The sequence below is a fragment of the Ananas comosus genome, linkage group 1 (genome assembly GCF_001540865.1).
Source record: "Ananas comosus cultivar F153 linkage group 1, ASM154086v1, whole genome shotgun sequence".
Lineage (NCBI taxonomy): Eukaryota > Viridiplantae > Streptophyta > Magnoliopsida > Poales > Bromeliaceae > Ananas > Ananas comosus.
Window position 1 is genome coordinate 12,294,184 of NC_033621.1, and position 14,017 is coordinate 12,308,200.

The 14,017-nt window shown below is 34.2% G+C and overlaps 2 protein-coding genes across 2 annotated transcripts; one reads left to right on the top strand and one right to left on the bottom strand.

Moving 5' to 3' along the window:
* Positions 2,581-5,600, top strand: LOC109719867 (UPF0301 protein MAB_4928c). The gene is made up of 3 exons (XM_020246701.1): positions 2,581-2,921; positions 3,506-3,657; positions 4,607-5,600. Exons 1-3 carry the CDS (start codon positions 2,714-2,716, stop codon positions 5,288-5,290), a joined length of 1,044 nt encoding a protein of 347 aa, XP_020102290.1. The 5' UTR covers positions 2,581-2,713; the 3' UTR covers positions 5,291-5,600.
* LOC109722258 (protein ABHD11) lies at positions 6,370-11,221 on the bottom strand. The gene is made up of 13 exons (XM_020250227.1): positions 10,961-11,221; positions 10,318-10,464; positions 10,173-10,199; positions 9,905-9,995; positions 9,609-9,652; positions 9,291-9,389; positions 8,949-9,006; positions 8,770-8,822; positions 8,511-8,612; positions 8,334-8,399; positions 7,532-7,656; positions 7,144-7,315; positions 6,370-6,680 (listed from the first exon to the last, which is right to left on the bottom strand). The coding sequence occupies exons 1-13, from the start codon at positions 11,066-11,068 to the stop codon at positions 6,597-6,599; spliced, it is 1,176 nt and encodes a 391-aa protein (XP_020105816.1). The 5' UTR covers positions 11,069-11,221; the 3' UTR covers positions 6,370-6,596.

The following is a 14,017-nucleotide window of genomic DNA, read 5'->3' on the forward strand; positions in this document are numbered from 1 at the left end:
TATGTTGATCATAAATAAATTAGGCTAAATTACATAAAATTTTTCTGTCAAAATTCGATTTTTTATTTTTCCCCTCTATCATTTAAAAATCTACACTTTGCCTCCTTATAAAATAAAAAATGATCACAGAGGATACGGTGTAAATTGTGATGATAAAATAACTATTTTGCCCCTCATCATTTTTGGCAACAGGAGAGAAAGCTGAGGGTATTTTTGGCATAAAAAATATAATAATATTTTATAAACGGAACTCTAACGAATCACTAACGGTAGAGGGTGAAGTGAACATTTTTATCTTACAATGGAGTGAAGTGTAGCTTTTTAAATGACAGGAGAAAAAGTAAAAAATTGAGTTTTGACAGAAAATTTTTTTATAATTTAGCCAATAAATTATTATGATAAGATGGTTCTTGTAAATCATTTCTTTTTGGTTCTTATATGTATATATTCTCAAGTTATTTGATGTAGCTTGTGCTTTTACCATGGATTGCACACTCATTGCTTTATATGTAATGTTATTTAAGTAGATAAGTTTCATTTTTTATTTCAATTTATTATGAACTTTGACCAGCAATGCCTCCGTGCTATGAATCGAGAATTTAAGTACAGTGACATAGAGCTGTGCCAAAAATTTACTGGTTCGTGCCTTGTCGATTAATGGTTTTATCAATTTTTTTTTGTAGTTTATTAAAATAACTGTTTATTAATTTAAAAAAAAAAATTAAGTCGCGTCATTAGCTCGGAAGTCGTATTGTGCAACTAATTTATTGGCACGATATGTTACGATGGTTATTTAATTATTGGAGATAACCACTTAAATCTTTAATATGGGAATAAAAATTTTTATACAGTGATTCGAACCTCTGACTTATACTCTGGCTTAAGCCACTGAGTTGGTTTAGCCCGAGTTTAAACCGAGTCGACTCGCATATTCCTCCCACTCTCTACTCTCTAGTCTCTACTGTGTTCGGGGGAGGCATCTCAGCCTCCTCCTCTATTCTCACCTAACCTTGCTCATAATAATAAGGAAAAACTTCAAAATACCTCCATGTGGTTTCGTAGTTTTTCACTTTGCCTCCCAGTGATTTAAAATGTATCAAATTGCCCTCCTGTGGTTTCGTTTTTATCTTTTCGGTAGTTTTGTCGTTAATATTTTATTAAATTATATACAAAAAACTTCAGATACCCATCTAGATTTATTAAATATTCACTTTAGTACCCTTTAATTTTAATTTTATCATTGATTTAAGAAAAAAAATAATAAAATTGATAAGAAAAAGAGAAAAAAGAAATCACAGGGGGGGCAAATTAATGCATTTTAAACCACAGGGGGGCAAAGTGAAAAACTATGAAACCACATGGGGGGTTTTTGAAGTTTTCCCTAATAATAATAAACGAAATTTATTTATGGTTTTGTATGTTTAATATTTAAAAATATTAAAATATTGTTGTTTTAACTGTTTAGGTTTTATAAAAAATAAAAATAAATTTTGAAAATGACCCTACCAAATATGATGCGATAATACATCTTAAATACAATAAAACACAATATAAAATTACTGAAAGAAGTTCGCAATCAATATGATCATTGTATTTTGTAATGAACCGAAATGATACAAATAAACAAAAGAAGTTAATATTCTATGTTTTTGAATAATCCTTTGAAGCAAAAATAGCTTATTTTTCTACAATCGATCAATTAGAAGTTGCATATGATTATTATCATGAATATCTAATTATACTTCTTAATTATAGTAGACAACTCCAAATTATTATTCTCTGCTATATTAAAATAAGATATTCACGCGTTTAAAACAAACATAAAAGGATAATATCAAATTCAGATGTTAAAAATCTCTAATATCTATAATTCCGTAGAATATTTTATTTTATCTATAAATTAATTTATTTTATTTTGAAAAAAAAAACTTAAACGTTGAACATGATATAAATAATTTATATGAAATAATAATTATTATCATTATTATAATATTATTATCAAGCGGGAAATTTTTTATTTTATTATTAATATCCGAACAAGATATACATACATCAAAACAAGTACATCTGATCAAAATAGATAATAATAATAACAAATATTTAAATTTTAAAAATTATATAAATTGGTTATCCCCACCGGGGGTGGCCATAATCCGTAATAATACTATTACTATTCCATCAAAATTTCAAATATCACCCCTAATTTTGCACTTTTTCACTTTAGTATCTTATATTTTAAAATATATCACTTTAGTATCTGTGATTTTTTTTTCTTTTTGTTATTTTCTCTACTAATTTTTTTAATTAAATCAGTGACAAAGTTAAAATTAAAGAATATTAAAGTGAATATTTGATAAATTATAGGTGGGATATTTGAAAATTTTTGTATATGATTTAACAAAAAGTTAACAAAAGGGCTGATAAAAAAAAAAAATAAAACCATATGTACTAAATTGATACACTTTAAATTGTAAGGTACTAAAGTAACTAAGTGAGAAATTACAGGGGTTATTTGAAGTTTACCCTTCCATCGATATATATCTATCACCCCATCATCACCTCTCTCTCTCTCTCCTCTTCTCTCTCTCTCTCTCTCTCTCTCTCTCTCTCATCGTTCCCATCGCCTCTTTCGCTCGCTCTCTCTCACGCTCCGCTCTCGAGCGATCCCCAACGAGGAAGGGGGGGGGCGAGGAGGAGACCCCGATCGAGCGCCATGGGGGTCGCCATGGACGTGTCGGCTCTCAATTTGAAGACCGCGGGGCTCGTCCTCGGCGCGGGGAAGAAGGTCGACCGGGTGGTCGATGTTAGGGTTCCGATCGTGGGGTGGAAGGGGATGGGGATGGGGAGGGCGAGGGCGAGGTCGTTGGTGGTGGTGAGCGCGGCGGGGAAGAAGAAGAACCACGATAACCCTTCTTCTTCGGGTAAATTCTCCACCTACCTTTTCTTCCCCCGTAAATTCGAGGTTACGATTGTAGTTGTATTCGGAAAATTTTTGATTTTGATGTAGGTTTTGACGTTCTGTTGATTGAGATGTGAATTGGGTTTAATCCGGGTATGATTAGAAGAAAAGGGAAGTAATTTTGCTTCTATAGTGTGCTTTTTTTTATAGGATTAGTTAAAAGATCAATTTTTATGTATAATTTTGATAGTATTTGTTTTGAATATTAGGTAGATCTTATCACGATCGTATCTATTTTGACATTGTTAAAAAAAAAAAAAAAGGCTCCCCAATTTGGTAAAATATGGTTCTTATTAGCAGATTAATCTTGTTTCTTTCTTATAATTAATTATAATTGTAAACTTATACTTGTAAAAAGCTCCGAGTACTCTCTTTTCGCTGACCGTGTTCATGCAATTTTATGATTGTGGGATGATAAAAACCTGTGGAGTGCAATTACCTCTTCTGTGTTATAGCTTTGTAGATTTTGCTAGTGTTGTTCACGATGTGAGATGATAAGATGCATAGAGTTTACTAGCCAAACACAAAAATTATTTCCATTTGCAGGTAATGGTGATCCATCTATTCCGGAGGGAGATGGCGCGGATGAGACAAATCCAGCGCTCGACAAATCAAAGCCTACTGACTCCGCACACAAGTCCGGTCACACCTTATCTGACTGGCGAGATTTCAGGGCAAACCTTATTTATAGATGGAAGGTGAATTTCTGTCCAAATTATTTCTGAGTTGCTATGTGGATACTAGATAGGCTTCTAAACTTGCGCATGTTACGACTCTATGCTCTCTGTTCGTATTTACAAATCATGCTTTAATCATAAGCTGTGAGTATTATGGTTGGCACATTTTCTGTGTGCTTTATGGATGTATGTATCCGTTGTGGCTAGCTTTACAAATTGGATAAAAAAACTAAATGTTGGTTCCTAAAATTAGCAATACGATTTCCTAACACTTGTAAGCATTTAGCAAGAAAGGCAACCAAGTCTTAGAGTAGTCATTTAATCACTTCATTATCTGTCCCGATTTGCATGGTCTATGGAGGACTTGTCTAATAATTGGTCGATTCAGGGAGTGCATATGATGCCTCTTATCCTCTTTGATTTTACGTGTAAACGTGTTGGTGAGATGGTTATCTATTTATTTAGATTGAAGTAACATAAGCGGAAAAAAAATTATAGATTAGGGACATTTGCTGTATATATTATGTAGCATTTGTTAGTTGCCATGTGGCCTATGCATGTGAATTATTTTGCAGCATCTGTATTCTAAGTGATTGCAGTGGCTCTCCTGCTCCAAAACATTTACTAAATAATCCATTAGGCATTGTTTGATTATTCTGTTTTTAGTTTTTCTGCAAATTCTTTGGGATATAAGTTAGGGATGGACCTCTTTAGTTTTGTTATATTACATTATCTAGGGTGCCTTATTTATGAGCAGAAAACAGAAATGTAGTTGTAACCTTTCTTTTTTTTGTTTGTGTTTTTTGAAATGATAAAGCTTGCAGGCTAACCAACAATTACAAAAATGAAGAAGCTCATCCCTTTGTGGCTTTGTCGTAAAGAGCTTGTAAACAGAACAAAGATGCCCTTAGTTTTGTCTCTGGTAATTTCTTATAATTTTGGAGAGTTTAACTTCTCTGTATTTACTCAGGATGATTTGCTTGATTCTGAAGCTCCCACCAAGGACAAAGCCTTGAACGAGCCTACCCAACATCTAGGTCTCAAGTGGGCTCATCCTATTTCGTTCCCGGAAACTGGATGCGTGTTAGTCGCCACCGAGAAGCTCGACGGCGTCAGCAGCTTCGAGCGAACCGTCGTCCTTCTCCTCCGATTAGGCTCTCAAAGTCTGCGAGAGGGCCCTTTCGGAGTCATCCTCAACCGCCCTCTAAACAAGAGAATCAAGCACATGAAACCCTCCAACGCCGACCTAGCTACCACCTTCGCGGATTGCCCCCTCTTCTTCGGCGGCCCCCTCGACGCGAGCATGTTCTTACTGAAGACGGGCGAAAACTCGCCCAAAACACCGGGCTTCGAGAAAGTCGTCTCAGGAATCTCTTTCGGCGCGAGGAATAGCTTGGATGAAGCCGCCGCGCTCGTGAAGAAGGGTGTGCTGAGGCCGCAGGATTTCAGGTTCTTCGTGGGCTATGCGGGGTGGCAGTTTGATCAGCTGTTAGGGGAGATCGCGAACGATTACTGGGTGGTCGCCGCGTGCAGCTCACATTTGATCAGTGGGGCAGCGGCCGATTCGTCGGTGGACTTGTGGGAGGAGATTTTGCAGCTGATGGGTGGGCAATATTCGGAATTGAGCCGGAAACCAAAGCAAGATAGCTCTTGAAGAGTTCTAAGGGTAGGATTTATGGTCATTTGTACAGAGAAGTAATTTAAACTGAACATTATGGTAATGATTTGTCTCTCTTTTTCTCTTTTCTTTTGATTTAGAAATGAACTTCCAGTTTCATGTATTTAATTACTGAATTAGTTTTCGTGATATAAGGGATTTTCTTAGTAAAGGGGTATGAAGATCTCATTGGTGTCATATTGTGATGATATTTGGTTTCCATGAAAAATTCTTTGTGGGATTAGAAAGTGAGATAATATTTATGGTTTGAGTTAAATGATAAACAATATTGGCCCTCAATTATTAATCTTATTTGTCTTTCTTTTTACTGATTTGGATTTTAATTATGGTATTGAATTAGAATGGCTTTTCCTTTTCCCTGTAATATGTTGAGTTGGCTTGATAGTGTTGTTGTATGATTGTATTAGCTTCTGAGTGGCAAAGGGGTTAGCGGTTCACATGAAACCTGTCATTTTACAGATGATTGGGAATGTAGAACCCAGGAATTTGGTTGCTTTTAGAACTAAAATTGATTCGAAAGATCATTTTGATCTGGTTTTGAATAATTCTAGACTATACCTTGCACTCCCTCTCTCATTGGCATGCCTTCATTGAAGTAGCACTAACACATTGGATGAAAAGAAGACACAAACTAATATTTTCCTAGTGCCAAAGTGGCATTATTTTTTCATAGTTTGTTCAAACTGCTTGAGATTGAAGGCTCTTGCTATTGCTGTTAATATGCAGACTCATTCAATTAAAAAAGAAAAACTGCAGAATCATCTTTATTTCTCAATAAAAAGAAGTAAATTAAACTCATAATTGATGTTGTCAGGCAAGATCAAAATTTTTAGAGTTTTCAAAAAAAAAAAACAAAAAAAGAAAAGTTAACTTCATCCTTACCTACCTACAGACTCTAGTGAGAAATTTAAAAAAAAACAGAAAAAAAAAGAAAGGAGATTTCGTATATCAAATGGGCACATTATTCCACTGATATAGGACAAGGCATCATCAAGGAGCAATCCACCCCAAAAACTCATTTAAGAGGGTATAGAGCAAACACAAGTACCAGTATGTTAGTACAAAATAAAAATTTATAAGAGGGTAACAACTTCACTTTTTATGTTTCGAAAGAGAATAGTGTTTTTTATCCCACAGAAAATCGAGGGTTACAACAACATACATACATTTACTAAATAAATAAATGAATTGATACAGCCAAGGCCTAAGCAAAATCAGGCTATATATATACTTCCAGTATAGTTCTACCTCATTTGGTATCACGAAGATGGGCCGGTTTAAATTACCGGATCCCTCTTACTGTTGTCTCAACTCGAAAAGTAGATGAAAGGATCCTAAAAAGCCCATCAGGATTATCCGCATGAACCTGAGAACCGAAGTAGTAAAAGGTGAAGTTACATGCCATGTTAACTATTAAGTATTAGGTAATTAGTAAATAACAATATATAAATAAACACTTATTATGTATATGTAAAGTAATCGTGCCGTTAGGCTTATCTCTAATTTAATAAACAGCAAAAATTCCTAGTAAACTATTTTAGAAAATGGACAACTTCGAATTTTGACAGCAAAAAAATGCAATGTGTAAATGCTGTAATGTACGCAGAAGCCTCAGATTGGAACTTTTGTTATTCGAACCCAGAAACTAAATTTAGCTTCAGCCACAGCACTAACGGTATATTATTTGTTTCCTTAGCTTCTGCTCTCAGAGTAAAACAATTCAAAACCCCTAGATTATCCAATAACCCGCATTGGAAAATGGGAACTACACTTTATAATAATTAGTTTATATAATACCGTAATGGATGTTAGGCGTTAGATAGTATTACCCAGTGCCCAGCATCTTCGAGGACATGCATCTGAACTCCTGCCCCCTCATCCGCAGCCAACTCCTCTGCTGCATGAATTCTCTGAAGATCTTCAAGCGCCCATCTATGTAAACTTCTCTCAGCTTTCAAAAAATTTACATGGACCCCTCGTGGCACATTCTCCACAATTTTCCTACACAAATCGAATTGACAATTACGAAGAGAACCAATAGTTTTAAGAGATATCTACATATAAATGTATTCAGATATGCCCTTCAAAACTTCTCTGAACAAAACCAGCTTTTTGCATGAATTGTTGGCACTGCTTATATTTGTGAAAATTTTGCAAGTTCGAAGGGTGTATATGGATATTCAGGAATAAAGAATTACACGTATGTTTAATTAGTACCATAAGTTAGTTTCCTCATAGGACTTGTACATCTCGGCAATGCCGTTTAGGTCAAAAACCCATGAGAAGCTTGAAGAGGACGATGGGCTGGGCTGACTTGTCTGCCGGAGATTTGTGACCACCCACTGAGAGTAGAATTGAACAGAAATGGCAGAAAACAAGAATACCATTAGATATAAAGAGAAAATTGTAGTATTAGCAAAATATAACAAATTTTAAGAATCTACTATAGAACATGATTTAGTTCAACAAATCATGATGTATTTTTACATTTAGTAAGCGGTTATACAATTCAAGGTCATTTGCCAGTTTTGGTTCATTTCCTAATAGTTGGCGTAGGAAAGAATCACAGAAATCCAACACCTTGTTTCATGGATTGAGGAACGTATTTGAAGAAGATAAGTTCAATTTGGTTGATTCACTGGCGAAGGGCAGAAACCCAACTAAATTTCACAAATGGGCCATAAAACTAGTTCAAAATTTTCAATTTCAATTCAAGATCATTGTAACATGCCTGCTACAGTATGATAAGATGAAATGTGCTTAAAATTTCTCAGTCAGTTAGCAAATTATGCAACATAACATAGTATATATGAGTTTAGATACTTTATCATAAAAGACGCAGCGTAGCAACTAATTTTTCAGTTCAGAAGTGAAAAATTGAAATGAGAAGAGCTTTTGCATTGAGGATAACCTCTCATAAATAGAATCAAGAATACCATTAAAGGTGGTAGCAACTATAGATATCTTTTTAGAATGATTACAAAAAAGGCTCATGTTATATATCAAATTCTCAACATACCCTAGCAACATCTAGAGAAAATCCTTCTCGAACAAGAGCATCAACTATTTCCTGCTTTGAAGACACCTGCACAACATGAAAGACGAACCCAACTCCATAAAAACAAAACAATCCTAGAACGTACATTAACATGAAATTATTAAAATATAGATCAATGCATGAAAAATAGAAGCCTACCTGGTTTGGTAGCCTACTTAGAAAAGCAATTAGTTCACCAGGGTGATCTTCACCATCTCCACCAGCACGAACTTTCCCAGGAGTTGCATCAAGAACCCATACCTTCAGAATATTGAAAGTAAAAGATGTCAAAACAAAACCTTTTCAAAATAAAGAAAAATAAATAAAAAGATGTTACAAATAAAGTAAGCAGCAATATGCTATTCAAAAAGAAAATTATACATGTTCTAAAACTCTGCACCGTAAATTGTAAACATACCCTAACAGGTCGAGCAAGAGGCTTCGCAGCTTGTTCTACCATACTTAAGGCCACTGAGGAAGAAATATTATTAATGCAGAAAATTATGGTTAATCAACAACTAAAATATGTTCCGAAGTATATATATATATACACACACACACACTATCAAGACCAAGCATATTAAGCAGATCAAGTACCTTTTCCGCCAAAACTATGACCAACTAAGACTCGAGGAGTAACTCTAAGTTGTGCCACCTGGTTCAGAAAGAAAAAAATGTCAATTAATATGCATAAAATTACAAGAAAAAATAAAAAAAGAACTGGTTTGCAAACTACTGTTATTTTCATCTTATGCTATTATTTCAATATACTTATTAAGTCTTGCAAATGAATCTACAATATAATACATGTATATTTACATGATTCTAGATATATGGCATGTCCTCTGGCTTGCGGAGAAACTTCTTCATTCATATGGCAAAAACTAATAAAAATACATTTAATGAAGAGATTGCAAGTAAAGATATAAAAGCACGCACAAGCTTTAGAACATCAAGAGCAGCTGAAGCAACAGTATTCGGTCCATTCTTTTTAATTGATGCTGAATCTCCATGGCAACGCAGATCAACTAAAAGGAACTGCAAGAAACAATATCAGAAAACCACGAGGCATAGATACAAGTTCTGACAATATAAGCTATCTTCTTCTATTCTGGCACCAATTATGTAGGCTTGAAGTCAGGTTATAGTTTCCTCAGACTTTCCACTAAGTTTTTCAATTTCAGCTTGTGCAGATAGCAGAAGCACCTTCAAGGGACTAGGGAAATGTAGAATGTTCATCAAGCAATAAGTTAGTACCTGCCACATTGGAAATTCCTGAGCCAGTCTCCTTGCAAAAGACCCTGAGGAAATTTTATGATAACAAAAAAGAATAAGGCCAATAAATCAAACAGGTACTAAATTTGACAAGCTAACCAAATCTATTTAATAGTCTTCTTCACCGATCAAGATCAAATGGCAAATTCTAGATTATTGGCATGTGGTCAAAAGATCTTACAAAGAACCGGAAGTAGCATATAATTGGAAGGAAGTGACAAAGGCTAAAAATTTAAGCAACTGTCTCGATGCTTAAAAAGCCAGAATAATGAACTTACCCCAATTCTTCCTGCAGCCTAGAATCCCATGCAGGAGAACGGCAGTTGGCGGATCAGGTACTGACTTGTCCCTGAAACAGTTCCATTGGACCTATATGTATAAAAAAGGTGAAGATAATTTTACTGAAATCTCAGTAGGTTCTTGACTCAATAAGTTACTACAATGCCAATCTAAGAGCTGTGAACACATGATTATTCAATTAGTATCGACAAAGTGAAGACAAAGTCTTGTGAAAACAAGAAGTCCTAGGACATAATGAACACTTACAAGGTTTCCCTGAACCAACTCATAAGCCTGGAAAAAATGAGAATTAAAACTCAATTAGATAAATGTAACAAGGAAGTGACACTACTAGAACCATATATTGGTCAAACATCTAATGCAGTTCAACTATTATGTGAAAGTCAATTACCAGCACTCCCCCAGGCTTGGAGACATTTGGTTGCCGAACAATTCTTTCATCGACCAAAGCCATTCGAGTATGTAAACCAGGACGCCTCAGAGCAAGCTTCATGTTTTGATTACTTAAAATTAATCGGCCATTCCAGCATACATTTTCCTAAAACCAACCACAACATATGAAGAAATTCAAAAGAGATTCCTAAATCCTAATTACATTAAAATGATATAAGTATATTAACCTACAATGATAAGATAACCACAATGATCACTTTCGTTTTCTCAGAGTGACTACGTACAACTATTTTTAAATGATAATACTCCAAAATTCCTATTCTTTTCTAAGTTTTACACCATAAGCGCAACTAAACTAAATTGCATCCTACATTATTATCAGATGAAAAGGTAAGTGACAATTTATGAAACAACAAATTCACCACAAATTTGGAGTTAAATTGCATCCAGATATACGAGAACTCTACTAAATCCATCTCCACTTTCTTACAAAATGCAAAATATACATCAATTTAACGAAAAAATAGATAAATTCTACTTAATTGCAGCGCATTTCTCTCTGGAAGAGCAAAGGGCTCCAATTTTCTCATCCAAACATCCTAAATTCGCATCAAGCCATCCAATCTATGATTCGATCTTACCTCGCGAAGCCTCAAAACCCTAATCCCCGTCGTCGAATCCGAGGAGCGAATCGAAGCCCATCCCGGCTCGCATCGGCACGGCGCCGCGAGATTCGAAGCCACCGCCATCTCGATCTGCGGCGCGCGAGCCCTCCGCTACAAGCGCCGAGATCTACAAGGGGGAAGGGGCGGAGGAGGGGGAATCGAGGGGGACGTAAGTGTGGAGAAATCTAGGGTTTTGGTTCTGGATCGGAGCGATTTTGGAGGGAGAGGAGATTCTGAGACGGGNGGGGGGGGCGGAGGCGCCGAGGCTCAGAAAGGTGGCGGTGGCCTACGCGTGGGGCCCTCCATTACACGTGGCGAAGTTTCAGTGGTGGAGCATGTCCCTGTGGTCTCGTTACGTGCGGTTGAGGATGTTCCGGTGCACTTGTCGCGCTAAGTTGGGTCCCACCGTAGACCGGTGGACCGCGGACCGTGGACCGTAGAACGTGCCTTGTGGTTTACGTGGGGACGGGGTGGAGTACTCCTTTTTGGACACCACGTTAAAAAAAAAAAAAAAACTGTGTTATTTATAGCCTAATCATTTATTATACTTTTATTATTCTATTTAACAATAATATTTTATGATAAAATAAAATTATAAAATAGTAAAGTAAAAGTAAATAAAAAAAAAAGAGTCACTGAAACTCATTAATTTTGTTCGTTTTGTACAAATATAGTAAAAAAATTTCTCAATTATGGATAAGAATTTTATAATATATTTTTTTCATGCATAACAAGAAATTTGACTCTCTTAGAAGCCTTATAGATGACATAAGATTACGAGAGTTGTAGTTAGGCCATCAAATTCAACACATTATGAAATTTTGTCATTCATCTTACATCTTATATAAATTCCAAATTGCAATTTTGTAAGTTTTTTATTATTATTATTATTATTATTATTATTTATTTGCATGAAATGACTCTTTTCTAAACTAATGACTTTTTACATTTGGACAAAGTTAGGGACTTAAGTCACTGTAATGGCTTTTTTTATTTTCTACATTAATTTATTATTGTATTTGACTAATAAGGACTCTTTCATTTTTTTGAAAAAAAAAATTTAAAAAGTAGTTTTCTAACTGAAAAAGTATTTTTTTGTACTTTGGTTACTAAAGAAAGTAGTTATTAAAAAAAATCATATTTATAAAAAGGTAGTGGTTTTATTTTCAAAAAAAAATTATCAAAAAATAAAAATTATGAAAAATAATATTTTTCATAATTTTTTTTGAAAAATAATATTTCATGCTTTTCCGAAGAAACCAAGATGCCGTAAAAGAATAAAAAGTTTAGTTCTTCTAGTTTAGTCACATAGTGCTCTTATTAGAAATTTCTACTTTCATTACTTGAAAAGCACTTTCATTATAACGAATAAAAACACTAGCAGTTTAACTCTCAATATATAATTCTAGTCGCATAACACAAACTCTTCTTCAGAAGCTTTAGCTGAACTAAATAAATTCAAAATTTGAACTCATAATTGCTTGTTTGAAAAGCTCTTCTAGATGCTCACTGCATGCAGGAAATGATTTGAAATAGATGATAGAGAATCTTGACTTTATGCATCATTTTATTTAATCAAATGCTTTCTCACTAAGCACACCATCCCTTTAATCATCACTCACATGTGTATCCCTAAAATATGTTCTAATCATTGGTGCTAATGTGTTTAAATATTTTCCACTATATAAAGAGTAGCTCAAAGATCACATTCTAGCTTTCTCCTACCTACAAGTATTCGTAGTCTAAACAAGTACATTATGTATAGAGAGAGATGAGCTTTTATATTTTTAAAAGTATAAGAGTATTTGTGATTGCAACTTTTTAGCTATCAGATTGTCTCATAATCCGTGCAGTGCTATTAACAGTGTGTCCTGTTAAGTCTCTTTTACTAGAGCTGTATGAATCTTGTCGTAATCCGACGTCTAAAAGGTTACAAATATGTTGAGCTCCTATCCTTTTAAGAGACAATTTCAACTCTCTCTCTCTCTATATATATAGCTAGCTAAAAGAGTTTATGGTGCGTGCCGCGTGCCTAAAGTAACGCTTTTGTTGCATGACTATTAATATATATAATAATTTGTTTCGTTTTTAATAACAGCTTCTTTGTTCAAAAAAAGCATTAGCATTGGACTAACAAAATATATAGATTTCTGCTGCAAATAGAATATATATTGAAACGAGTTACTAGTCTTCAAAAATCAATAGTTATAATTTTAAAATTTTTACTTACTCTTACTATAGTAAAATGTCATTAATTAAGTATTTTCATGAAGGATTATTATTAGTAGCATCATTGTAAAGCATACCAATATTTAATAAATAAAAACTATGTCACATTGCCTTTATATGGTAACTTCTCTAATTGATTTTTACTTGTTTCCAAAACATATATAATATATCCATTATGTCATAACTCCTCCTCATGCAAGGAAAATAAATCAAATGAATCAACACCTAATTTAAGAAGTTGGTGACTTGGTGCAAATTGTAGCCAAAAATGGTTGAGTAATAAGTCAATCTTGTACATGAATCCCTTCTACTTTGATTACTTGCTATGCATTAATAATGCAATCAATTTAAATTGACTATTGAGACAATCTCATGAGAAATCTAATATGGAATTGAGTCTCAAGTCAAGAATAAAATTTTTGTTCTCAACTCAACCTTTTTTTTCAGTAGTCATTAGTCGAATTGAGCATGAATAAAGCAATCTGCAGTTCAGATCACAACAATCTGTTCGATTATTGTATTTCTGTATCCAATTTTTAAGAGAATAAAAATTTAGTAACTTACGTAACATCAGAAGCTGTAAAAATAGACGATAACATTTAGTCGAGAAAAACAAAAAATTTTTATATCCAACCTCTGTTTTGGTGTGAATCAATAATTGAACACCATGATAAACTTGTCCCCAAATCATTATACAAATATTTTTTTCAGCATTAATATTTTTTAAAAAATAGTATTTTTATTATTATCTTATCGGATCTAATTCAAATCGGACCGTAGATCTAGAACGGTTTTGCACAACTC

Coding starts and splice junctions, on each gene's coding strand:
- LOC109719867 (XM_020246701.1), top strand. CDS start 2,714: ATGGGGGTCGCCATGGACGTGTCGGCTCTCAATTTGAAGACCGCGGGG. Junction 2,922..3,505: donor CGATAACCCTTCTTCTTCGG/GTAAATTCTCCA, acceptor TTCCATTTGCAG/GTAATGGTGATCCATCTATT. Junction 3,658..4,606: donor ACCTTATTTATAGATGGAAG/GTGAATTTCTGT, acceptor GTATTTACTCAG/GATGATTTGCTTGATTCTGA.
- LOC109722258 (XM_020250227.1), bottom strand. CDS start 11,068: ATGGCGGTGGCTTCGAATCTCGCGGCGCCGTGCCGATGCGAGCCGGGA. Junction 10,465..10,960: donor GGGTTTTGAGGCTTCGCGAG/GTAAGATCGAAT, acceptor GGTTGGTTTTAG/GAAAATGTATGCTGGAATGG. Junction 9,996..10,172: donor AGTTGGTTCAGGGAAACCTT/GTAAGTGTTCAT, acceptor TTATACATATAG/GTCCAATGGAACTGTTTCAG.